Below are 27,317 nucleotides of genomic sequence, written 5' to 3'. Positions count from 1 at the left end.
CTTTGTTTTAGAGTTCACTTTACCTCTCTTTTTTCTTTTATTTTCCATAGGCAGTCAAATCAATTTCATCTAAAAGAAATTTCCAACTTCCTTTTAGAAAATTACTTTCCCAACTTTCATATATAGTCTACATCTCAAACAAAATTCCAACTCTCATAGTCCAATATATTTATGAAAACCCAATCTTTCACCCCATTTTTTGTTCATTCATATCAATCCAAAAGGAAAAAAAGCTCTTGAATTTCAATCAGAAAATATTCCTTTAATATGTTGTTTCTTCGACTTGTTTTGGGGTCAATATTCATAGTTTGTTGCCTTACGACGCTTACAAATGGAGCTACACTTGCCAAAGATGAAGGTAACTCATAATATTAAGCTTCCATCCTTAATTTGATCATTTCTTTTAGTAAATTTTTCTCTTTAGTTATTTGTTACAGTGGAAGCTTTGAAAAGGATTGGTAAAACATTGGGGAAGAACGGGTGGAACTTTGGTAGTGATCCATGCAGTCAACACGATAGTTGGGTAGATCAATCCACACGTTATCATGCTAATAATGTTACATGTGATTGCTCCTTCAACAGTAGCACTATCTGTCATGTGGTTCGCATGTAAGTATATACATGTATATATGCATATATATCTTCCTTGAAAAGAAAATTTATTAAGTATGTCCAAATTTGTTTAGTTCGTGGATTATATGATTTTTTAATAATATGATTTAATTTTATTAAGAAAGGTACATGAAATTTGAGATCTAATAAATATGAAATGATATCAATTATCATGTTTAAGATATGATATTATACAATCAATCTGTTCTATAACAACAATAATTATCTATCAAAATTTTGAATGTTATATTAATAATGAGCCAACAAATACCTAAACCAACTAAGGAAATAACAGTCCAAATACCTACTGCCAAAATTTATCAATCTAAACATAACAATTTTATTTTATTTTTAGTCATCAGTTCTACACCCAACTATTACTAGTCCAAACACTCTTAAAAAATTGCCTCAACATGTGTCATGAGTAGTGACGTTTTTAAGTGTCATTGTGGTTATTTTTTGAGGTGCTTTGATGCTTTCCTTGGTGTGTTCGTATCCAGATTGGCTATGGGTGCTGTGGTTTTTGTATCAGATTTAATTTTATTACTGCAAGGAGTGTTTATTATGCAGAAGGTTTAGTTCGGTGTTGTCTTAGTAGGTATTGTTAAGATGGGTGTCATGTTTCCTTCGAACCTTCCTTTACAATAAAATTTCATTGGTTTAGAAAAGAAAATTTAAGATTTAGATTATATTTGAATTTTTTTTAATTTTAAATTTAAAAATTATAATATATTAATGATAATGAGTAAGATTTAGATTGTATTTTTTATAGTTTGTTAATTTAATTTTATTTATTAAAAGATATTTTCGTATAAAATTTTAAAAATTTATTGAAACAATATCTTAACTAAATTTTATTATTTTTATTTCACCTAAAATAGAACTAATTTTAGTAAAATTTAAGACAAGAGGCTGTTATAAAAAATAAATTAATAAAGAGTGTACTTTTTATTTTATGGGTATCATTATAAATGAAAACTAACTATAACAAACTTGATTATTATAATAAAATATAATTTTTAAAGAGAAAACTAACTATATACAATACAAATCAAACTAAAAGTTACTCAACTTAAATATAATTTAATGTGTTAATGCTAGATTAATGTTATTATATATGTTTTTCTGATAAGGACTTGGTTCAAACAAAATTGTATGTTTATTAATATTAGGTATAATTTTGATTAGTATATATTTTAGGATTAAAGAAAATTATAATTAAGGATTCGAACTCCAATTTGAACGTAGAATATATTTAAAATTTATGGTTATTATCTATTTTTTTAATGGACTTAGTAGATGATTTGAGGAAAAACTAATAGCCTAATTAAATAATTTATATATTAGATAAAGCTTTTAATTAGTATTAATTTAAGAGCCACTGTTGACTATTCAATGGAATCGCCATCACATGTCGGTCCAACCTTTTGTTGGCCGCCAATGTCATTTAATTCTCCTCCCTATCTAGATTTTGCAAATTGCGTTCACAAATAAATTATTTTTTGAGTTAAAATTTAATTTTATTATTATTAAATTAAAATTTTATATATTATAAAAAATTTAAATGAATTTTTTATTTTAAAAGAGGTAGGAATCATTGTCAACTCCTAAATAATAAGTGTTCATGATATATAAATGCAACCTGTCCTTTTAAATATATTTATAATGTTTTAGTCAAATATATTATTTTAGTCAATACTATTTATGGGTAAAAAAATGTTGAAAGGAATTATTTTTATATTTATTATTAAATCTTTTAAATTAAGTTTAAAAAAGTATTAAATTTTATATAAATACTCATATCATATACATCAAAGGTAAAGTTTAGACATAACAAAAAGTATATTTATAATTCGATTTTATGTTTATACATATTTTATTTGTTTAATATTATTCTTTTTCTTTTACAACTTTTATGCATATAATATATTCTGAATATTACGTACAAATACATTATATTTTAAATAATTTTATATACACGCACGGAAACATATATTAAACTTTTTTGTCAAAGTTATGTATAGAATTTATTTTAACTTGAAAAATAATAATTTTTACTACTAAGTAGTGAAAATTTTTCACTTTTTCATTATAGATTTTAGCACCATAATGTAAACTTTGTTTTGTATCAGAGTGCTCAAGGCTCAAAATCTCTCAGGTACTCTCCCACCAAACTTGAACAGCCTCCCTTTCCTGCAAGAAATGTAAGGGCGTTTCAAAGTTCTTTTTCATGATATATAAAACTTATTTCTTTTCATTAACCTTGGATCAATTCATTAACTATATATGTATATCTACTAATTTGTTGTTTTGAAGCTATTTCTCACAGTGACCTAACTCGAAACTATCTTAGTGGCACTATTCCTCCGGACTGGGGTTCTTCTACTCGACTCGTCAGCATGTATAATTCTTTCCTTCTTGTCTATCTATATGTCTTTCGTGATGGTTGTGTGTCTTTCCATATTCTGTATGTATGTAAACATGTATACATACTAACATATATTTACATATCTTTCATCATGGTTGTAGAAACATAAATACATACAATCCTTCATCTTTTGATTATAGAAAATAATGCTGCTAAATGCAAAAAGATGTCTTGCATTTCAGTTCCCTTTCTGGAAATCGATTAATTGGTCCAATCCCAGCAGCGCTAGCAAATCTCAGAAATCTTACCAGTTTGTGAGTTAGATTATAGCAACTTCAACGATATATGCAGTATATATTGAAAAATGTCTAATGGATAATTAATTTTATTTATTGAAAAAAATTTGTGTAGAATCCTTGAGAACAATGGTCTTTCAGGAATTTTGCCTGCAGAACTGGGGAATCTATCCAAAATTGAGCAATTGTAAGAGAGACTCTTCCTTTCTTGAATTTCATTTCATTACATGCAGTATTTTTATTATACAAATTATTTAAAATATATTTGCTGTGTTTTTTCAGGCATCTTAGCTCCAACAATTTCACTGGAAAAATACCTGAAACATTTGCTAGGCTGACTTGATTGAAGGAGTTGTAAGCAATTCTAATGTTCATTTTTACTAACTTATTTGATATGATATGATATGTTTTATATATTATTTTGTATTCTCAACAGTCGGATTAGTGACAACAACTTCACAGGACACATTCCTGAGTTTATATTTCGAAATTGGAAAAATCTTGAACAGATGGGAGAATTTTAATTATAACATTTTTAATGCATTTTGTAAGTCTATTATTATTCAATTAAATGAATCCATCTTTCTTAATGACAGATATATGGAGGCAAGTGGTTTGATTGGGCCAATTCCATCCGTTAATGTTACTTTACTTAACTTGACATACATGTAAGCACCGATCTTAACCATCAAGATACTGACATTATTCAACACTATGTGATAAAAAGCTGCTAATTAAATCCTTATTTATAATTGTATCTGTTTGTTGGATATTGCTGTACAGAATAATTAGTGACTTGAATGGAGATGAAACAAATTTTACACAAGCACTCATCGATGCCAGTTTGCCTAAATTGGAAAGACTGTAAGCAGAAATATGAAATCAGGCAAAGATATATTAGAGTTATGAGTTATTGAAGAGTTCCAAAAACAAAAACAATGGAATTATTTTGTGATTGAATTACAGGATGTCAAGGAGTTGCAATCTCATTGGAGAGATACCTGCTTCTTTTGGGACATTCACATCCATAAAGATATTGTAAGTATAATATAGTGTCTTGAGAGGTCAGGGTTTAATTTGAAATTTTTTTATGAAATAGCAAGTGATTTTAATACCATTTTTATAAAATTTCTTGTAGAGATCTCAGCTTCAACAGACTCGGTGGAGAAATTTCAGAAAATCTTTCTACTCTTGATAACTTGACTTATTTGTAAGGATATGGTTTTTAATTTTAGTGTAGATTTCCCTTTTCTTTTATATATATACTCCTTTGGTACAAATGAAAATAAAAAGAAAAACTTGATAATTTCTTTTTATTAGGTTCTTAAATGGAAATAACTTTACTGGAAAAGTCCCTTCATGGATACTGAATACAAAGGAAAATATGTAAGATTCAGTTCTTATTTAATGTTGAATTCCTTTGATTAACCAAAACAAAATTATGCCGATATCAAGCTTTTAATCAAGATTTTTAGTGAGAATAATATTCTAAACTATTCTATTTGCAGCGATCTTTCATACAACAACTTCACAGACACAGGTGTAACAGGCTGTCAACAAAGTAATATCATGTATGACAAGTTTCTCATCTAACATCATTAGTGGATCTTTGTTGTAAATGGTTATATATATATATATATATATAATATTTGTGGTTGATTGTGGATCTGCAGGAACTTGTTCTCAAGCATTGCAAGAGTCAATAACTCGTAAGTGATAAGACAACAACAAATCATTAAACTAAGTTCTGAGATTTTAATGGCTATGCTTTTTAATTGTTTAATCAGAGGAATTGTTCCATGTTTGAGAAGCCAAACTACCTGTGCAGCAGGACGTAAGTGCAAATTTTATGTACTTTACACTTCATCTATGCTAATATCGATTTATATTTGATACAGCAGCAAAGTTTAAGAATCCATGCAAAACCTACGTTGCATGCATGAAACCAGAAACTCGGCTGAAGCATGTTAAAATCCATTGTGCAATTCGACAAGCCTTGTTTGTTTAGTTGACTTTTGTTAGTCTATGGTGTAATCATTATTTGCTTTGATCAGCTAAGGTTAAAATGTGTGCTTAGCTGATTTAGTAGTCAAATTAGGTTGTCATTTTGTTGATGTAAACCTTTAGTTACTTGCACAAGCAAGCTTTGTTTTCTTTCTATGTAGTTTTTGTTCTATTTATGTATGTAACCATGCACTTATTCGGGTAATGAGAAAAACACTTTGCTCATTCAACTTTTTGCTTGTTCTTGCTCCTGTTTTAATCTTTCAAACATCTAAAACATTCATCTAAGTTGTTTTTAAACTTTGTTTGCTAAGTTAGAAACCAACAAATGGTATCGAGAGCCTGTTGTCTTTGAGGGCCTCTTGTTGTGTGCTGTGTGTTTGAAAGAAAAGAAGCAGGAACTATCTTTGTTGCTCAGAGTTTTGGAAGCTGCGTGAAGATGAGCTTCTCACCACCACCTCCACCTGTGTTTGCTGGTGAAAGCTACAATATATGGGCTGTCAAAATGAAAACATATCTACAGGTACATGACCTGTGGAATGTTGTCCAAAATGACACAGAACCACCACCCTTAAGAGCTAATCCCATGATAGCTCAGATAAGGCAGTATAATGAAGACTGTGCAAAGAAGTACAAGGCCATGTCATGCATTCAAAGTGGAGTTTCAGATGCTATCTTCACAAGGATAATGGCTTGCGACACACCAAAGGAGGCCTGGGACAAACTCAAGGAAGAGTTTCAAGGCTCAGACAAAACCAGGCAGCAACAACTCATCAACTTGAGAAGGGACTTTGAGAATCTGAGAATGAAAGACTCAGAAACCATCAAGCAGTATGCTGACAGAATTATGTCTACTGTCAACAACATAAGACTGCTTGGAGATGACTTTAGTGATCAGAGGGTAGTGGAGAAAGTCATAACAACCTTGCCAGAGAAGTATGAAACCAAGATTTCTTCCCTGGAGGATTCGAGGGACTTATCTGCCATTCCCTTGACAGAACTGATAAATGCTCTCTATGCTCAAGAGCAAAGAAGAGCAAACAGAATGGAGGAGTATTCTGAGGGAGCTTTTCAAGCTAGGAGTAGAGAGAGCTCAAGCTTTAGCTCGAATCACAAAGGCAAGAAGCCTTGGTCAGAAAAGAAAGAAAGAGGAAAGAAGGAAGCTACCAAGAAAAAGTTTCCACCCTGTGTTCATTGCAAAAGAACAACTCACCTTGAGAAATATTGCTGGTACAGGCCTGACATTCAGTGTAGAGGCTGCAAACAGCTTGGTCACATTGAGAAAGTGTGTAAGAACAAACCAAAAGCTCAGTCACAGAATCATAATCAGGCTCAAGTAGCTGAAGACATCGAGGCACAGGAAGAACATGTCTTCACAGCCTCCTGCTTTGCAAGCTCGAGCAAAGTCAGCAAAATTTGGCTGATCGATAGTGGATGTACTCATCATATGGCCTCAGAGGAAAGCATGTTCAAGGAGTTTGACACCTCATTTGAATCCAATGTCAGAATTGGAAATGGTGAGCTTCTCAAGGCTAAAGGCAAAGGCAAAGCAGTGATTTGCACCAAGTCAGGTATTAAAACCATTTCAGAAGTTCTTTATGTACCTGACATTGACCAAAATTTGTTAAGTGTTGGTCAGCTACTGGAGAAAGGGTACTCTCTCCTGTTTGAAGGCAAAATCTGCACAATCAAAGATGCTACTGACTAGGTGTTGGCAAAAGTAGCTATGCAAGATAGAACCTTCAATGTGGATGTAAATCAGTTGCAAGCAAGAGCATATGCAGCTCAGACTGATGAGGCAAGTTTGTGGCACAAAAGAATGGGGCATGTGAACTACAACTCACTCGAGCAAATGCAAAAACTAAATTTGGTTGAAGATATGGCTAAGTTCGAGCCAAACAAAGAGGTGTGTGAAGTCTGTCAGCTTGGCAAGCAAACCAGACTGCCCTTTCCAGTCAACAAGGCATGGAGAGCCCAAGAGAAACTTCAGTTGGTTCACACTGACATCTGTGGACCTATGAAGACCAGCTCACTAAATGGCTGCAAGTATTTTGCCTTGTTCATTGATGACTGCACCAGGTTTTGTTGGGTAACCTTCTTGAAACAAAAGTCAGATGTCACTGACTTCTTTTGCAAGTTCAAGGCTTTGGCTGAAAACCAAGCCAACAGCAAACTCAAGAGTCTAAGGTCAGACAATGGAACCGAGTATGTGTCTCAGAGGTTCCAGAAGATTTGTGATGATGTTGGCATCCTACACCAACTGACCACTGTCTACACACCACAACAAAATGGTGTTTGTGAGAGGAGAAACAGGACTGTTCTTGATATGGCCAGATGCCTACTGTCTGAGGCCAAAATGCCAAACAACTTCTGGGCTGAGGCAGTAAACACATCTGTCTACTTACTAAATAGACTACCAACTAAAGCAGTCAAAGGTAAAACACCCTTTGAGGTCTGGTACGGGCAGAAACCAATCGTGTCACACTTAAAAATGTTTGGATGCTTATGCTATGCACTTGTGCCAGCAGGGAAGAGAACCAGCTGGAAAGAAAGTCTGTGCCAGGGGTATTTGTAGGCTACAGCAGTGTGAAGAAGGGTTATAGGATCTTTGATCCATCAACAAAAAGGGTTATTGTAAGCAGAGATGTCAAGTTCAATGAAGGAAGCTGTTGGAAGTGGAATGGGACAGATGCAAGCTTAGCTGAAGAAGACTTGCAGGACCTTGATCACCAACATGCTGAAGTTGAAAATGAAGCTATGGATGATTTTGATGATATGCCTGTTAGGGGCACCAGAACATTGGCAGACATCTATGAAAGATGTGCTGTGACCATGGTTGAGCCATCCTGCTATGTTGAAGCCTCGAAAGAGAAATACTGGCAAGAGGCTATGGAAGCTGAACTAAGGATGATCCAAAAGAATGAAACCTGGGAGCTGGTTGATAGACCAGAAGGTAGGAAGATCATTGGAGTTAAATGGGCGTTCAGGATCAAAAATAATGCAGATGGATCACTGAACAGACACAAAGCTAGATTAGTTGTGAAAGGGTATAGCCAACAGCAGGGAGTCGATTTCTTTGAAACCTTTGCTCCTGTTGCAAGGCTGGACACTATAAGAATATTGTTTTCCTTAGCAACCTAGAAATAGTGGCAGGTGCATCAACTGGATGTCAAATCAGCCTTTTTAAATGGATTTCTCATGCAGGAAATCTTCATAGATCAACCTGAAGGCTTTGAAGTTCAAGGAGAAGAAGAGAAGGTCTACAAGCTCAAAAAGGCCCTGTATGGTCTCAAGCAAGCTCCAAGGGCCTGGTACAATCGAATGGATATCTACCTGACAAGGCTCGGGTTCACAAAAAGCACCAGTGAGCCTACTCTCTATGTTAAGAAGGAAGGTAATGAAACTTGGCTAATTGTTTCATTGTATGTTGATGATTTACTGGTCACTGGCTGCAAAAGGGAGGAAATTGAAACCTTTAAGAAGCAAATGCAAACTGTGTTTGAGATGACTGACCTTGGATTAATGACATACTTCCTTGGCATGGAAGTGAAACAAAATGAACAAGGTATTTTCATAGGCCAGAAGGCATTCGCATCGAAGGTTTTGAGCAGGTTTTGCATGACAAACTGCAAGCCTGCTAGCACTCCTGTGGCTTTAGGAGAAAAACTCACCAGCCTAGGAGATGAAGATCGAGTGGATGAAAAGAATTACAGAAGCTTGGTTGGCTGCCTGCTCTATTTGAATGCAACTAGACCAGACATCATGCATGCTGTTGGTTTTCTATCGAGATTCATGCATTGCTGCACAGTTGCACATTTTAAAGCAGCAAAAAGGGTCCTAAGGTATGTCAAAGGGACTCTGAGTTGTGGAGTGAAGTTTGAAAGGGCTGAGGAGCTGAGACTAGTGGGATATTCAGACAGTGATTGGGCTGGTTCTGCTGATGACATGAAGAGCACATCAGGCTACTTCTTCACCCTTGGCTCAAGTGTCTTCTGCTGGAGCTCGAAGAAGCAACAGACAGTGGCTCAATCCACTGCTGAGGCAGAATACATCGCAGCTGCTTCTGCTGTAAATCAAGCCATTTGGCTTAGGAAAATATTGTGTGATCTGAATGCTGATCCAAAGGAGGCCACTGTGATTAAGGTTGACAACCAATCGGCTGTAGCCATTGCCAAAAATCTGGTTTTTCATGGTAAGACCAAGCATTTTAAAATTAGATATCATTTTGTGAGAGAAGCTGAAATGTCCAAGGAGATAAGCTTAGTTCACTGCTACTCAAGAGATCAACTTGCTGATCTATTAACCAAACCATTGGCTGCTTCAAGGTTTGAATACTTGAAGAAGAAAATTAGAGTTTGCTGCTTTGTAGCCAAGGAGGAGTGTTTAAAAGGTGGCAACGACAGCAGCAAAGTTTAAGAATCCATGCAAAACCTACGTTGCATGCATGAAACCAGAAACTCGGCTGAAGCATGTTAAAATCCATTGTGCAATTCGACAAGCCTTGTTTGTTTAGTTGACTTTTGTTAGTCTATGGTGTAATCATTATTTGCTTTGATCAGCTAAGGTTAAAATGTGTGCTTAGCTGATTTAGTAGTCAAATTAGGTTGTCATTTTGTTGATGTAAACCTTTAGTTACTTGCACAAGCAAGCTTTGTTTTCTTTCTATGTAGTTTTTATTCTATTTATGTATGTAACCATGCACTTATTCGGGTAATGAGAAAAACACTTTGCTCATTCAACTTTGTTGCGCGGAAGCGTGTGAAAGAGTAAAATTATTGTACTGAAAAATCACACTAAGTTCAATTCCCACGAAAGAGAGGTAGATCACGAAGATCACTTAAATACCAAGTCTTTCCTAGCCAGAATATCCCTCTATCGTAATTTAATAGCACAATAAATCACTACAATCACATTCACAAAATATGCAAAACAAATAATAAAGAACACCAGAATTTTAACGAGGTTCAACAAATTTTGCCTACGTCCTCGGGCACTACCAAATATATTTCACTCCAAAAATTACAAGTGAAATTTACAAATAGAGAGAGAGAATAATGCCTTAAGTAGAGAATGGCAATTATGGGATGAAGAAAGTAAGCAATGGTTAGGCCTATTTATAGTTGAGGTTCAAGGATCAACTTGCAATGTCCCTATACAATTAGGGACCAAAATTGCAATTATCCCATGCCAACTTTTAACCCAACTTGCCAACCAATATTACTTTCTACTTTCGGTGCCCACCCCATTTGACTTTTCAAACAATGGTGGGTTCCAATAATCTCCACCTTGAAGATTTGATTACGATAATCTTATCTTCACACAATTATTTCTGCTTTTGACAACAATACTTGGTAGTGCCTTCTTCAACTGTTAAACTTGCAGGATATTAATCAAGTTCAAACAATGTTCGAACTTGGTTGCTGTTACCACCTTGGTCATCATATCTGTGGGATTATCTGCAGTCTTGATCTTCTGAAGACAAATTTTCCCCTCTTCAATAATTTCCCGCACAAAATAGAATCGTACGTCGATATGTTTTGTACGTGCATGATAGACTTGATTCTTTGCTAAATGAATAGCACTTTGACTATCACAATACACGTTAATATGCTCTTGAGCCAACCCCAAGGTTTTAGCCATACCTTGTAACCAAATAGCCTCCTTTACAGCCTCTGTTACAGCCATGTACTCGGCTTCTGTGGTTGACAATGCAACTGTAGACTGTAGTGTAGACTTCCAACTTATTGGTCCTCCAGCAAGTGTAAACACATAACCGGTGGTTGATCTTCGCTTATCCAAATCACCGGCATAGTTAGAATCAACGTACCCAATAACACATTTACCAAGTGTATTATCCTACTTGAATAGTAATCCAACATCCACGGTCTTCTGAATATACCGTAGAATCCATTTCACAGCTTGCCAATGTCCTTTTCCAGGATTATGCATATACCTGCTCACTATACTAACTGCCTGTGAAATGTCGAGTCTTGTACACACCATTGCATACATCAAGCTACCCACTGTATTAGAATACGGAACTTGCAACATGTATTCTCGTTCCGTATTCGTCGAAGGAGATAGTTGTGCAGAAAACTTGAAATGAAAAGCCAACGGGGTACTTACAGGTTTTGTCGCTCATTCATGCCAAACTGCTGTAGTACCTTTTTCAAATACTGCTTCTGAGACAAGCTAACTCTATCATGAGCTCTATCTCTCCATATTTCCATGCCGAGAATCTTTTTAGCTTCTCCTAGATCTTTCATCTCAAACTCGAGATTGAGTTGAGTCTTCAATCTTTCAATCTCAACTTTGCTCTTAGATGCTATTAGCATATCATCAACATATAAGAGCAAGTATATGAAAGTTTCTTCTTGTAGCTTCTGAAAATACACGCAATGATCAAATTTACTTCTTGTGTACCTTTGCCCTTTCATGAACTGATCAAATCGCTTGTACCACTGCCTCGGAGATTGCTTCAATCCATAAAGCGACTTTGTCAGTTTGCAAACCCAATTTTCTTTTCCAGCAACCTTGAATCCATCTGGCTGAGTCATATAGATTTCCTCTTCCAAATCACCGTGTAAAAACGCGGTCTTCACATCAAGCTGAACTAGTTCAAGATCATATTGCGCAACCAAGGCTTGCAAAATCCGAATAGACGAATGCTTCACAACTGGAGAAAACACTTCATTGTAGTCTATTCCTTCTTTCTGAGCGTAACCCTTTGCTACTAATCTAGCCTTGTATCGAATTTCATTTTTATCAGAAAATCCTTCCTTCTTTGCATATACCCATTTGCATCCAATTGCCTTCTTTCCCTTGGGTAGTGTCACCAACTCCCAGGTCTTATTTTTATGAAGAGACTGCATTTCTTCATTCATTGCTTGCTTCTACTTTACACCATCAGGGTTACTTATTACTTCTGTGTAAGTAGAAGGAACATCATCATCTGTAATTGGAAGTGCATAGGCCACTATATCATCAAAGCGAGCAGGCTTACGAATCTCTCTTCTTGGCCTTCTATATGCAATTGAATCTTGTTGCTGTAGAGGTTCTTGGGTAGGAACCTCTTCATCATTTGTCCCTTCAATATTAGCTGGATCATCGTTAACCTTTTCTAGCTCCACCTACTGCAAAGTACTACTGGTTTTGTCATCCTTTTGTGAATCCTTGTACTTCAACATGGTTGATTCATCAAAAGTCACATCTCTATTGAAAACAATCTTCCTTGTATCAGGACACCAGAGACGGTATCCTTTTACTCCATCAGTTATACCCAAGAATAATGCTTTCTTTGCTCTTGAGTCTAACTTAGATTCTTTTACATGATAATATGCAGTGGAACCAAATACATGCAAAGAATCATAATCAGTAGCAGATTTACCAGTCCACATCTCCATAGGAGTTTTTCTATTTATTGCAGCTGATGGCAAACGGTTAATTAGATGGCACGCATATGTAACTGCCTCAGCCCAAAATTCTTTGCCCAATCTAGCATTGGACAACATACATCGAACTTTCTCCAGTATAGTTTGATTCATTCGTTCTGCCACCCCATTTTGCTGTGGTGTATCCCGAACAGTGAAGTGTCGCACAATGCCCTCATCTTGGCATACTTGTAGAAATGGATCATTTTTGTACTCAGTACCATTATCTGATCGAAGTCGTTTGACCTTTCGACCAGTCTGAGTCTCCACCATCTTCTTCCATTTCAGAAATGCATCCAAAACTTCATTTTTTCTTTTCATTAGATACACCCATACTTTTCTTGAATAATCATCAACAAAAGTAACAAAATAGTGCATACCTCCCAAAGAAGCTACTTTGTTAGGTCCCCACACATCACTGTGAACGTAGTCCAGAATTTCTTTCGTATTGTGAATTGCTGGACCAAATTTTACCCTCTTCTGCTTGCCCAGAACACAATGTTCACAGAATTCCATTTTGCAAGAATTTGCACCTTTCACTAAGCCTTGCTTCACCAATGTCTGCAAAGCTTTTTCACCAGCATGTCCTAATCGCATATGCCATAATCTGGTAGCCTCTGAATCTACATCTTTTGTAGAAACTGTTGATGTTGATCCAATAACTGTACTTTCATTTAAAAAATACAAGTTATTTCTTCTTGTGCCTTTCATCACCGTCAGTTGCCCAACTACTACTTTTAGTAATCCATCTCTCAAAGTGATTGTGAGCCCTTTAGATTCTAGGGCACCTAATGAGATGAGATTTTTCTTCAGGCTAGGTACGTAGCGAACATCTGTCAAGACTTGGATTGAGCCGTCGTGATTCTTCAATTGGACTGTACCCACTCCCATTGTCTTACAAGCACTATCATTGCCCATAAGAACAATTCCACCTTCTAGCTCTTTAAGACTAGAAAACCAGTCCTTATTAGGACACATATGGTAAGTACATCCTGAATCCAAAATCCACTCATCCGTTTGACATGCCATTGCCATGCCAACCAAGCTAAAGTCTGACTCCTCATCATGCTCCGCTACACATGTATTAGAAATAGCCTTGCCCTTTTGTAGCTTAGGACAATTCTTTTTCCAATGCCCTTTTTCACGGCAAAAGGCACATTCATCTTTAGCGGGTCTCCCTTTGGACTTTCCCCTTCTACCAGATTTGCTGCTGTGTGAATGACCTCTTACTGTTAAGACTTCTGCGGTTGTATCTCTGTGATCTCTTTTATCTTTCTTTCGAGTCTCAGATCTATACAACGCACTAAAGACTGCATCAAATATGATCGTGTCCTTCCCATGAAGCAATGTGGTGGTAAGATGATCATATTCATCAGGAAGGGAATTCAACAACAATAATGCCTTGTCTTCATCTTCAAATTTCTCATCCAAATTTAGCAAGTCTGCTAAAATTTTATTGAATGAGTTCACATGGTCATTCATCGACATACCGGGTGCATACGTGAATCGATAAAGTTTCTTTTTCATATAAAGCCTATTTTCAAGACTTTTCGATAGAAACTTTTCTTCCAGTGTATCCCATAACTTCTTCGCTGATGTCTCCCTCATGACAGAGTACTTCTACTCTTTGGCCAAACATAGGCGGATTGTACCACACGCCTGTCTATTGATCTTGGCCCACTCCTTGTCATCCATCTTGTCAGGTTTTTCTTCAAGGCCTATATCTAGCTCTTGCTGACATAAGACATCCAGGATCTCACATTGCCACATACCAAAATTATTGGTACCGTCAAATTTCTCTACTTCAAATTTTACATTTGTCACAGTAGTCCTTGCTGATGACGATGCTGTTGCCATTTTTCTCCTCAATCCCAACTACTGTATACGTGAACAGTACCGTATACGTGAATAGTACCGTATACGTGAATAGTACCGTATACATGAATAGTACTGTATACGTGAATAGTACCATAAACGGTCGTATTCCCCAAGTACGAACCTGGCTTTGGTACCAATTGTTGCGCGGAAGCGTGTGAAAGAGTAAAATTATTGTACTGCAAAATCACACTAAGTTCAATTCCCGGGAAAGAGAGGTAGATCACGAAGATCACTTAAATACCAAGTCTTTCCTAGCCAGAATATCCCTCTATCGTAATTTAATAGTACAATAAATCACTACAATCACATTCACAAAATATGCAAAACAAATAATAAAGAACACCAGAATTTTAACGAGGTTCAGCAAATTTTGCCTACGTCCTCGGGCACTACCAAATATATTTCACTCCAAAAATTACAAGTGAAATTTACAAATAGAGAGAGAGAATAATGCCTTAAGTAGAGAATGGCAATTATGGGATGAAGAAAGTAAGCAATGGTTAGGCCTATTTATAGTTGAGGTTCAAGGATCAACTTGCAATGTCCCTATACAATTAGGGACCAAAATTGCAATTATCCCATGCCAACTTTTAACCCAACTTGCCAACCAATATTACTTTCTACTTTCGGTGCCCACCCCATTTGACTTTTCAAACAATGGTGGGTTCTAATAATCTCCACCTTGAAGATTTGATTACGATAATCTTATCTTCACACAATTATTTCTGCTTTTGACAACAATACTTGGTAGTGCCTTCTTCAACTGTTAAACTTGCAGGATATTAATCAAGTTCAAACAATGTTCGAACTTGGTTGCTGTTACCACCTTGGTCATCATATCTGCGGGATTATCTGCAGTCTTGATCTTCTAAAGATAAATTTTCCCCTCTTCAATAATTTCCCGCACAAAATGGAATCGTACGTCGATATGTTTTGTACGTGCATGATAGACTTGATTCTTTGCTAAATGAATAGCACTTTGACTATCACAATACACGTTAATATGCTCTTGAACCAACCCCAAGGTTTTAGCCATACCTTATAACCAAATAGCCTCCTTTACAGCCTCTGTTACAGCCATGTACTCGGCTTCTGTGGTTGACAATGCAACTGTAGACTGTAGTGTAGACTTCCAACTTATTGGTCCTCCAGCAAGTGTAAACACATAACCGGTGGTTGATCTTCGCTTATCCAAATCACCGGCATAGTTAGAATCAACGTACCCAATAACACCTTTACCAAGTGTATTATCCTACTTGAACAGTAATCCAACATCCACGGTCTTCTGAATATACCGTAGAATCCATTTCACAGCTTGCCAATGTCCTTTTCTAGGATTATGCATATACCTGCTCACTATACTAACTGCCTGTGAAATGTCGGGTCTTGTACACACCATTGCATACATCAAGCTACCCACTGTATTAGAATACGGAACTTGCAACATGTATTCTCGTTCCGTATTCGTCGAAGGAGATAGTTGTGCAGAAAGCTTGAAATGAGAAGCCAACGGGGTACTTTGGCACTTTGGAGATTGGTTTCCAATGGGCCGGAAAAGGGACGACTTCTATGCCTCAGGGAATCATTTACGGTCCTCTTATCTCAGCAATATCTGTTTTCGATCCTAGTAGGTTTTCAATTCAACTGACTCTTCTTTTTATGTTGTTGTTATAGCACACGTATATATAATGCTTTCAACCAAGATTTTCATGTCGTCTTTGCTATTAATTACTATGTTATATTGTTGTAGAAATAGATGATAAACTTTCATCAACAAGTACCGGTGGTATTGCGGCAGCTGCAGTGGTCGGTATTGTGGGCGGAGCAGTGTTTGTTGCTTCAGTGATTTTAGGCATCCTTTGGTGGAATGGTTGTTTAAGAGAAAAGAGTACATTGGAACGAGGTATTTAGACATAATATCATTATACTGTGTTACATACAATAAAAGAGTACGACAGTCGCACCATCTTTTTTCTATTGATACTCATCATAATTGATCCTAAATCATATGTTATGTGACTGAAAACACGTTTGTGATCGCAATTTAAACCCAGCCATTACTTATATTTGGCATGACATGTTCCACAGATCTAAAAGGTATAGAGTTGCAGACAACTTCCTTTACCTTAAGTCAAATTAAAGCTGCCACTAACGATTTTCATGCTTCCAATAAGATCGGAGAAGGTGGTTTTGGTCCCGTTTACAAGGTAACCATATGCAACACTTTTTGTAGTTAAATTGTTCATGATGGAACCTGGTAATCATGTTTTTTTCATTTCAAACGCAGGGCACTCTAGCAGATGGCACTATAATCGTTGTTAAGCAGCTATCGGCTCGATCGAAGCAAGGAAACTGTGAGTTTGTGACTAAGATTGGCATGATTTCAGCTCTACAACACCCTCATCTTGTAAAGTTGTATGGATGTTGCATTGAAGGAAATCAACTGATGCTTATATATGAGTACCTGGAAAACAACAGCCTTGCTCGTGCATTATTTGGTACAAACCTCATCCAAACGTCTACCTGTTCTAACATGAATGAGAAGTATGTGAATACATATAACTGAGCTTCTTTGTATTTTGGTAATGGAAAGGGCCACAAGAATCTCAGTTGACATTAGATTGGCCAACAAGAATGAAGATCTGCATAGGTATAGCAAGAGGATTAGCTTACCTCCATGAAGAATCAAGGTTGAAGATTGTGCATAGAGACATAAAGGCCACTAATGTGTTGCTTGATAAGAATTTAAACCCTAAAATATCCGATTTCGGTTTGGCCAAGCTTGATGAAGAAAATAATACCCATATTAGTACCCAAATCGCAGGAACTTAGTAAGAATTTAAACCCTAAAATATCCGATTTCGGTTTGGCCAAGCTTGATGAAGAAAATAATACCCATATTAGTACCCGAATCGCAGGAACTTAGTAAGTCTCTTTTCAGATTCATTCTCACTGTATTCATTGGTGTTAACCTATAAAAATGGCTGATATAAAAGCTGTATTTAATTGATGGTGTTAAATTTTCAGTGGCTATATGGCTCCTGAATATGCATTGCATGGCCGTTTGACAGAGAAAGCAGATGTCTATAGTTTTGGTATAGTGGCTCTCGAAATTGTTAGTGGGAGGTGCAACACTAGAAGCCGCCCAAAGCAAGAACCTTTCATTCTCCTTGAATGGGTAAACTATAAGTTATCATTCTTACTTCCATTCTTACTCTTGTTTTTTTTCCAGAAGAATTTGTTTTCTTCAATATATTCATATTGAATACATTTCCGTATCAACTCATGTATATCATTCATGCTGCATAGTCCTTAATGAAGGAATTCATATGGTCCTACTCTTCAAGGGTTCATTGGAAAGCTTTTAATAAAAGCTATTATACATATGAAGGATTATACTATAGAATGTCAATCACATATCACATATACCAATCACAAGTACTTTATATACATGACAAAGAAAGTTTATGCATTTTTCAGTTTGAGTTTCATTTTTTTATCTAATGAATTTGAATGTTGCAATTAAATTTGTGTGTTTTATAGGCTCATGTTTTGAAGGAGAATGGTACCTTGTTGGAATTGGTTGATACAAGGATTGGCTCAGATTGCAACATAGATGAAGTGATGGCTATGATCAACATTGCACTATTGTGCACAAATCCCACTGCTTCAGCTAGGCCTTTAATGTCTTCGGTGGTGAGCATGCTTGAAGGCAAGGCTGAAGTTCAGGAATACCTCACAGATACAAGCATTTCTTCAAATCGTCAAATGAGTGCTGAGAGACTATGAAAAAGTTGTATCGGAAACTTGAAGAAGATGATACAGATATTAGCCAAACAAAGAGTATGTTAGCTGATGGGCCATGGACCAATTCTTCTACATCTGCTGCTGATCTTTATCCAGCTAATTTGACTTCTGGATATTTGCAGAATACAGATTCAACAAATTAGAGAAAAAATATATAATTCTCTTGTTTGGTTTTCCCCTAGAAAATTCGTATTCCTTTAAAACCAAAGGTTTAAATTGATACATCAAAAAAAAAAAACAAAACAAAAAGTGACATTCAATGAATTTGAGATTCCAAGTTTATATTTATAGCTCCTCTCATCATCAAACTTCAACTTATTTTAAAAAATATCCGAGCTCATTTTACCGACATTTAACAATTTGTTGAGACATTTTTAAATATTTATAAGGTTCCAATAATTATAAATGAAATGATATAAATAATCAAAAGTTATAATTTTTTGTTATTGATAAAGAGATATGAATATTCATAATATATAGTAACTTATGCCTCTTACCTATGAAAGTTATATCACTTGAATAGTTATTTTTATTGAATAGTTATTTTTATTTAAGAGAGGTTATTTGAATAATTATATCTCTTATTGTAACAGTTATATCTAAGAGATATTAGTTGAATAATTCTACCTCTTTTAAAAGTGTGATTATTCATAAAAGACGCCTATTGAAAGTTATATATGTATGAAAAGACATGAGAATTTTTATAATTAGGAGTGAGATTTCATTTGGATCATATACTAAAAAATGTTCTCAAAAGTTCTTTTTATTCTTCTTCCATATTCTATTATTCTTAAATTGTTCTATAAAGAAACATTGCATAAATTATTTATAGAAATTAATTTTCTTGTCATACCCTGCTTAGTGGTTACTGAACTATTTTTGTTAATACAAAACGTAAATAGTCACTGGGTTTCATCGTATCTTTGAGGTTTGTTTGAAACTTATTTGCACACCGAGTATAGATGAAAGCAAATAGACCTTAAAGATAGTGACTTGATACATACGTTGGAATCTTAAGTTATTGGTTCATTTTTTCTGTTCAAGTTATTGTTCGTGTTTCTTTTGTGTGTTTGAGATTTTTCTCACTAAAGTTTTACACTAACAATTTTAAAGTTCCATTATTTTCATGATGGCTACTACAATACAAGAAAAATTAATTACATTGACTGTTTGAACTAATTAATAACACTATAAAAATATAAAAATTAATTTATATTAGAAATTAAAGCATTTCGAATTTAGACATTTTAAAAAAACCATCTTGTAAAATGAAAAAAAAAGGGAGATGATTGGTTGTCCATGTGTCGTTGTCCTTTTATATATATAAGTATATAGATGATGACTTTATGAGTAAAAATAAAATATAAAAATATATGTTGTTTAATTTAAAATTTAGTCAAATTATCTACAAGATTTAAATGTGGCAGGTTTAATTTTTTTAATTAAACTTAAATAAATTTATTCAATTCAAATTTTAGGTTTAATTTTTTTAATTTAACTTAAATAAATTTATTCAATTCAATTTAAATTTTATTTTACTTGATTTAATTCAATTAAAAATTTTCAATTTAAATAAAATTTTAAAAAATAAACTTTATAAATTCTCATTTGATTTAATTTGATTCAATTCTAAGTACACCCAACCAAATTGTTAAATTAATGGCACATGTCCTTATATATAGAATTATTATAACAATTGGCTATTTATCTTCTTCCTGCTATAAAGTCGTCAAGTCAATTGTCTGAACTAGCTTTCTGTCAAAGGTCCCTATCCCTATCCCTATCCTTTTACTAGAGTCGCTGGAATTAAATTATGCACTATAATTAATTGGGTTAATTTTAATTTTTAATTATAAAAATAAAAATAAAAATAAAAAATTATTCTTATTTTTAAATTAATCTACTTAACAACAATAATAATAATAATAACTGATTTAATCCTGTCTCTTATTTGGACCTCATTTCATTAAATACCGATGCAACACCGAACCTTTTTCATAGTCTACCCTCTCTAAGAAATTTCCAACTTTCCTAGTTTAATTACCTTTATGACAACCCAATCTTTCAACCCATTTTTTTCCATTCATATCAACCCATTTTTGTTCATTCATATCAAGTTAAAAAAATAGCATGTAAATCATATCAATATTATTAAAAAATTTAATATTTTACTTAATATTTTTTTAAAAATAATTAACTCTTTAAAAGATTATCGGTTAAATTTAATTTAAAAAAATAAAGATTAAATTAACAAAAACTATAAATATTGAGTACTAAATATATATTAGTAAATAATATGTTATATGTATACTTTATAGTATATATTGTTATACTTTGTTGTTTATACATACTAGGTTGTATTTATATGTTTTAATATATTAATTAATACATATAATCAATGAATCAATCATCCCCATTTCATTAAATTCCGATGCAAGAAATTCTTTTTACAGGTAGCTAATATAAATCATTTTCTTTTAGTGTTCACTTTACCTCTCTTTTTTCTTTTATTTTCCGTAGTCAGCCAAATCATTTTTATCTTGCTTTTCTTTTCTTTTTCTTTTTTTTTTATCTAAAAGAAATTCCCAACTTACTTTTAGAAAATTATTTTCCCAACTTTCATATATAGCCTACGTCTCAAAGAAAATTCCAACTCTCATAGTCCAACATATTTCATATCAATCCAAATAAAAATATATATTCGTTTAATATGTTGTTTCTTCGACTTGTTTTGGGGTCAATATTCATAGTTTGTTGCCTTACGACGGTTACAAATGGAGCTACACTTGCCAAAGATGAAGGTAACTCATAACATTAAGCTTCCATCCTGAATTTGGTGAATTTTTTTAGTAAATTCCTCTTATTGGTTTTTTGTTATAGTGGAAGCTTTGAAAAGCATTGGTAAAACATTGGGGAAGGCAGGGTGGGACTTTGGTTTTGATCCATGCAGTCAACGCCATGGTTGGGTAGACCAATCTACACGCTATTATGCTAATAATGTTGTATGTGATTGCTCCTTCAACAATAATACTATTTGTCATGTCGTCCAAATGTAAGTATATATATATTTCTTAAAAAGAAAATTTATGCACCATTGTATTCTGTAGAAACTTGTTAGATTAGTTTGTGGATTATATGGTTTTTTAATCGTATGATCTAAATTTATCGAGAGGCATATACAATTCAAGATTTAACAAATATGAGATGATATCAATTGAAGGTACCTTATTACATAGGCACATAATTATCATGTTTAAGATATGATATTATGCAGTCAATCTATTCTATAACAATAATAATTATTTACCAAAAACTTTGGATTGTATATAAAGTTGGTAATTATCCGCATCTAACAATTTCTGAAATACCTTAATAATATTTGAGATTCAAATCATATTTGAATTTTTTAAATTTCAAATTAAAAACTATAATATATTAATAAAATGAAGCAGTGACATTTATATTATGTAATTTCATTTATTAAAAATTATTTTAATTTAATAAATCTTATTAATATATTTTTATATAAAACTTTAAAAATAGTATCTTTAAAATACTATGAAAAAGTATAGTTTGAATATCGATAATGAACTGACAAATATCTAAACTAACTAAGAAAATCGTAAGTAAAAACGTTAATGAATAGTTTATTAATGTAATTTGATTTATTAAAAATTATTTTTGTTTAGTAAAATCTGAATAATATATTTTATTATAAAATATTAGAAATTTATTCAAACAACATCTGAACTAAATTTTATTGTTTTTATTTCACTTTGAACTAATTTTAATAAGATTTAAGATAAGAAGTTATAAAAAGGATAAATTAGTAAATAGTGTAGTTTTTATAGAATATAATAATAAAACATAAAAAATAGATTCTACGATAAACTTGATTGTTATAATAAAATATTATTATAAAATATAATTATTAAAGAAAAAGCTGACTGTATACATAAAAATCCTAAATAATTAATGAAAATTAAAAACTTAAAAACATGTGTGTTAATGGTAGTTGAATGTTATTATCTATGTTTTTCTGGTATGGACTTTACCGACTATTCAAGGGAATCGAAGCCTTTTACTTTACTGTTGTTCTTTAATATCCATTTACTTTTTTGTTAAATAATATATATGTATATATAAATGCCACGTGTTTTTTAAATATATTTATAGTATTTTTAAATATATTTATAATTTAGTTAAATATATTATTTTTGTTAATACTATTTATGATTAAAAAAAGTAAGGAAAGAAATTATATTTACATTTATTATTAAATATTTTGAATTAAGTTTTAAAATGTATAAAATTTTATATAAATTACTCATATTATATATATATGTCAAATATATAGACTAAAGTAAGATTTAGATATAAAAAAAAGTATGTTTATAATTTCATCTCTACGTTTTTTTATGGGGTTATTTATTGTTTAAAATTTATTTTAATTTTAACATTATCTTTAACTAAAAATATGTAATTAAACTTTTTTTATTAAAATTTAATTTTTAATTTTTTAATTTAAAGTTTCGCATATATTTTACGATTTGTATGCTTTTGATAAGATTTTGTAACATAAATATTCTTTTAATAGTTTAATTTGAAATTTACATATAAAAATTGTTTAATTAAATGAGAATATTACTTTTTAATATCTCTTAAAAAAATAAAACATTCAATTTAAAATTTTTAATCCTTGATTAAATGAAAAAAATGCTTTTAAGGTTTTTTCTCTTTTAAAAGAAGCTTCGCCTTTTTAGGTTAAAATTTTTTGCTTTATCATGTCTAAAATTACTTATAACCCATAAGAGGGTAATACACTTCACCGCACTTGAACCCACGTTTTTTTGCATTAGCAACAATGCCCATACCAATTAAACTAATACTTTATCAATAAATTTTAACTTCAATCTTGCTTCTAATTACATTGAGTATTAATTATATCCAAAGTTGAGTGAGATTATATTTTTATGCAATAGACTCCTGGTGCTAATTTATCCAAAACACTTGAACCCAAGAATTTATTAAACAACATCAAATTACTTTTACGTAATTAACTTGACCCTTAAAAAATAATAATTTATACTACTAAGTAGTGAATATTATACAATTTTAATCAAGGTTAAAAAGATGATATCGTTACTTAAAAATTCTCAGTTTTTCATTATAGATTTTAGCACCCTAACGTAAACTTTGTTTTGTATCAGAGTGCTCAAGGCTCAAAATCTCTCGGGTACTCTCCCACTAAACTTGAACAATCTCCCTTTCCTGCAAGAAATGTAAGGGCGTTTTCAAAGTTCTTTTTCATGATTTATTAAACTTATTTCTTTTTATCAACTTTCGATCAATTAATTAACCATATATGTATATCTACTAATTTGTTGTTTTAAAACTATTTCTTACAGTGACCTAACTCGAAACTATCTTAATGGCACCATTCCTCCGGAATGGGGTTCTTCTACGGGACTTATCAGCATGTATTTTTCTTTCCTCATTGTCTATCTATATATGCCTTCCGTGATGGTTCTGTGTTTCCGTATTGTGTGTGTATGTAAAAATGTGCACTTATTCACATATATATATTTGCATATCTTTCATCATGGTTGTAGAAACAATACATACAATCCTTCATCTTTTGATTATAGAAAATAATGCTGCTAAATGCAACAAATGTGTTGTATTTCAGTTCTCTTCTTGGAAACCGATTAACTGGTCAAATCCCAGCAGAGTTAGCAAATCTCAGAAATCTTACCAGTTTGTGAGTTAGACTATAGCAACTTCGACTACATATAATATATCATCATTTCATGATTATTATTATTATTTTTTTCATATTTTTACTAAATGTCTAATGGATAATTAATTTTATTTATTGAAAAAAATTTGTGTAGAATCCTTGAGAACAATGGTCTTTCAGGAATTTTGCCTGCAGAACTGGGGAATCTATCCAAAATTGAGCAATTGTAAGAGAGACTCTTCCTTTCTTGAATTTCATTTCATTACATGCAGTATTTTTATTATACAAATTATTTAAAATATATTTGCTGTGTTTTTTCAGGCATCTTAGCTCCAACAATTTCACTGGAAAAATACCTGAAACATTTGCTAGGCTGACTTGATTGAAGGAGTTGTAAGCAATTCTAATGTTCATTTTTACTAACTTATTTGATATGATATGATATGTTTTATATATTATTTTGTATTCTCAACAGTCGGATTAGTGACAACAACTTCACAGGACACATTCCTGAGTTTATATTTCGAAATTGGAAAAATCTTGAACAGATGGGAGAATTTTAATTATAACATTTTTAATGCATTTTGTAAGTCTATTATTATTCAATTAAATGAATCCATCTTTCTTAATGACAGATATATGGAGGCAAGTGGTTTGATTGGGCCAATTCCATCCGTTAATGTTACTTTACTTAACTTGACATACATGTAAGCACCGATCTTAACCATCAAGATACTGACATTATTCAACACTATGTGATAAAAAGCTGCTAATTAAATCCTTATTTATAATTGTATCTGTTTGTTGGATATTGCTGTACAGAATAATTAGTGACTTGAATGGAGATGAAACAAATTTTACACAAGCACTCATCGATGCCAGTTTGCCTAAATTGGAAAGACTGTAAGCAGAAATATGAAATCAGGCAAAGATATATTAGAGTTATGAGTTATTGAAGAGTTCCAAAAACAAAAACAATGGAATTATTTTGTGATTGAATTACAGGATGTCAAGGAGTTGCAATCTCATTGGAGAGATACCTGCTTCTTTTGGGACATTCACATCCATAAAGATATTGTAAGTATAATCTAGTGTTTTGAGAGGTCAGGGTTTAATTTGAATTTTTTTTATGAGATAACATGTGGTTTTAATATCATTTTTATATAATTTCTTGTAGAGATCTCAGTTTCAACAGACTCGGGGGAGAAATTTCAGAAAATCTTTCTACTCTTGATAACTTGAATTATTTGTAAGGATATGGTTTTTAATTTTAGTGTAGATTTCCTTTTCTTTTATGTATACACTCCTTTGGAACAAATGGAAATAAAAAGAAAAACTTGATGATTTCTTTTTGTTAGGTTCTTAAATGGAAATAATTTTACTGGAAAAGTCCCTTCATGGATACTGAATTCAAAGGAAAATATGTAAGATTCAGTTCTTATTTAATGTTGAATTCCTTTGATTAACCAAAATAAGATTATGCCGATATCAAGATTTTAATAAAGATTTGTAATGAAAATAATATTCTAAACTATTCTATTTGCAGCGATCTTTCATACAACAACTTCACAGACACAGGTGTACCAGGCTGTCAACAAAGTAATATCATGTATGACAAGTTTCTCATCTAACATCATTAGTGGATCTTTATTGTAAATGGTTATATATATATATAATATTTGTGGTTGATTGTGGATCTGCAGGAACTTGTTCTCAAGCATTGCAAGAGTTAATAACTCGTAAGTGTTAAGACAACAACAATCATTAAACTAAGTTCTGAGATTTTAATGGCTTTGCTTTTTAATTGTTTAATCAGAGGAATTGTTCCATGTTTGAGAAGCCAAACTACCTGCACAGCAGGATGTAAGTAAAAATTTCATATACTTTACAGTACACTTCATCTATGCTAATATCGATTTATATTTGATACACTACTCAATCGTCAGGTAGCGAATGGCCAATGAGACATACAAAAATAAGTTCATCCTGTCTTAATTTTTTTTCTCGAGTGACTGATCCAAACTGTTGTTATATTCCTCAGTTTCGCACTCTGTTCATATAAACTGTGGAGGTGAAATAACAAAATTCAATGGCATCAATTATAATGCCGATAACAATCAAGCCGGGCCTTCGACATTTCAACAAGGTAGTAGGAACTGGGCATTTGGTACCACCGGAGTTTTCCTAGACGGAAACCATATGGACGACGTCTTAGCTTTTGACAATAGACAAGTTTCTATCAGTGGTGACGGTGCAGAACTCTACAGAAACGCAAGGCTTGCTGTTGGGGATTTGGGACACTTTATCCGGATGAAGTATGAAGCTTAGTCTGAAACTTAAGCAACAATGTAATAAATCCGGATGAAAAATGAAGAAAAAAAAACTTGAAGTTAAAGTCTGGTGATTTTTGAGCTTAAAGGAACAAAACAGAATTGAAAGCAAGAAATGTATTGGAGCATATGGAAGAAAATCTGATGATTTCATTCAAAAAGAAATATTGGCATATAGCCATTACATATACCAGACATTAGCTGGTCATTACAAGTCAAATTTACCTAAACATCTACATAACTCCACTAAAATACATTGAAACTTGTAAAACTAACTTGTTCATACAACAAAGCTGATTTTCAGCTCAATCACTACCTAAACACATCAAATGCATCAGCAACAAGTTGAAATCAAACCAAGTTACATTACAACTACTTAGAGTAACAAAATGAACAAAATGAAACAGTTTCTTCAGTTGCATTTATTTTATCCGGCAATACTGCAGCAGCAACTTCTTCATATTTCATCCACAAGACTTATGTGCATGAATTCTTCTTGGTTGCATGAACTGCATAGAAGCCAACTTCAATACTCCTTCTTGGTTTCCATGCTGCAAACTCCCATTAACTCTCTCAGTTTAATAAATCTTGATGTACTAAGAGGTTTTGTTAAAATGGCAGCAACTTGATCCTCAGAATTGCAATGAACCAGCTCAACTTCTCGAGATTGTTCCATTTCCCTAACAAAATGAAACTTTATGTTGAAGTGTTTTGTTCTTCCATAGAAGACAGGATTCTTTGCAATTGCAATAGCGGATTGATTGTCACACATGATCCCTGTTGCTTCTTCTTGATGCAAGTTGAGGTCATCTAAGATCTTCCTTAGCCATATGGCTTGATTTACAGCCCCAG

The 27,317-nt window shown here is 33.0% G+C and overlaps 2 protein-coding genes and 1 pseudogene across 8 annotated transcripts; all 3 read left to right on the top strand.

The window, feature by feature from the left end:
* Positions 1 to 50: 50 nt before the first annotated feature.
* Positions 51 to 25,559, top strand: LOC107944193 (probable leucine-rich repeat receptor-like serine/threonine-protein kinase At3g14840). Of its 7 annotated transcripts, XR_005904549.1 has the most exons (12): positions 51 to 358; positions 438 to 609; positions 2,745 to 2,816; positions 2,942 to 3,013; positions 3,223 to 3,294; positions 3,392 to 3,463; positions 3,559 to 3,630; positions 3,873 to 3,944; positions 4,060 to 4,140; positions 4,243 to 4,314; positions 4,415 to 4,486; positions 25,494 to 25,559. XR_005904549.1 is itself a non-coding variant. In XM_041080061.1 (11 exons), the coding sequence occupies exons 4-11, from the start codon at positions 3,877 to 3,879 to the stop codon at positions 5,185 to 5,187; spliced, it is 471 nt and encodes a 156-aa protein (XP_040935995.1). In that variant the 5' UTR covers positions 2,745 to 3,013; positions 3,392 to 3,463; positions 3,559 to 3,630; positions 3,873 to 3,876; the 3' UTR covers positions 5,188 to 5,510. The 7 variants fall into 7 exon arrangements, 3 of the variants coding, with proteins under 3 accessions (XP_040935993.1, XP_040935995.1, XP_040935994.1); XR_005904550.1 differs by lacking the exon at positions 4,060 to 4,140; XM_041080061.1 differs by lacking the exons at positions 51 to 358; positions 438 to 609; positions 3,223 to 3,294; positions 25,494 to 25,559 and adding exons at positions 4,597 to 4,662; positions 4,785 to 4,847; positions 4,950 to 4,985; positions 5,175 to 5,510 and having other exon boundaries at positions 2,745 to 3,013.
* LOC121210085 (probable leucine-rich repeat receptor-like serine/threonine-protein kinase At3g14840) lies at positions 16,087 to 18,538 on the top strand (annotated as a pseudogene).
* On the top strand, positions 21,106 to 26,463 carry LOC121210084 (probable leucine-rich repeat receptor-like serine/threonine-protein kinase At3g14840). Its single transcript, XM_041082181.1, has 10 exons — positions 21,106 to 21,196; positions 21,276 to 21,447; positions 23,804 to 23,875; positions 24,085 to 24,156; positions 24,290 to 24,361; positions 24,771 to 24,842; positions 24,958 to 25,038; positions 25,141 to 25,212; positions 25,952 to 25,998; positions 26,177 to 26,463. Exons 1-10 carry the CDS (start codon positions 21,106 to 21,108, stop codon positions 26,461 to 26,463), a joined length of 1,038 nt encoding a protein of 345 aa, XP_040938115.1.
* Positions 26,464 to 27,317: the final 854 nt, after the last annotated feature.

Source organism: Gossypium hirsutum, chromosome A11 (assembly GCF_007990345.1).
Source record: "Gossypium hirsutum isolate 1008001.06 chromosome A11, Gossypium_hirsutum_v2.1, whole genome shotgun sequence".
In the NCBI taxonomy this organism is placed as follows: Eukaryota; Viridiplantae; Streptophyta; class Magnoliopsida; order Malvales; family Malvaceae; genus Gossypium; species Gossypium hirsutum.
The sequence above is the reverse complement of the archived record's forward strand: the minus strand, read 5'-3'. Positions and strand labels throughout refer to the sequence as shown.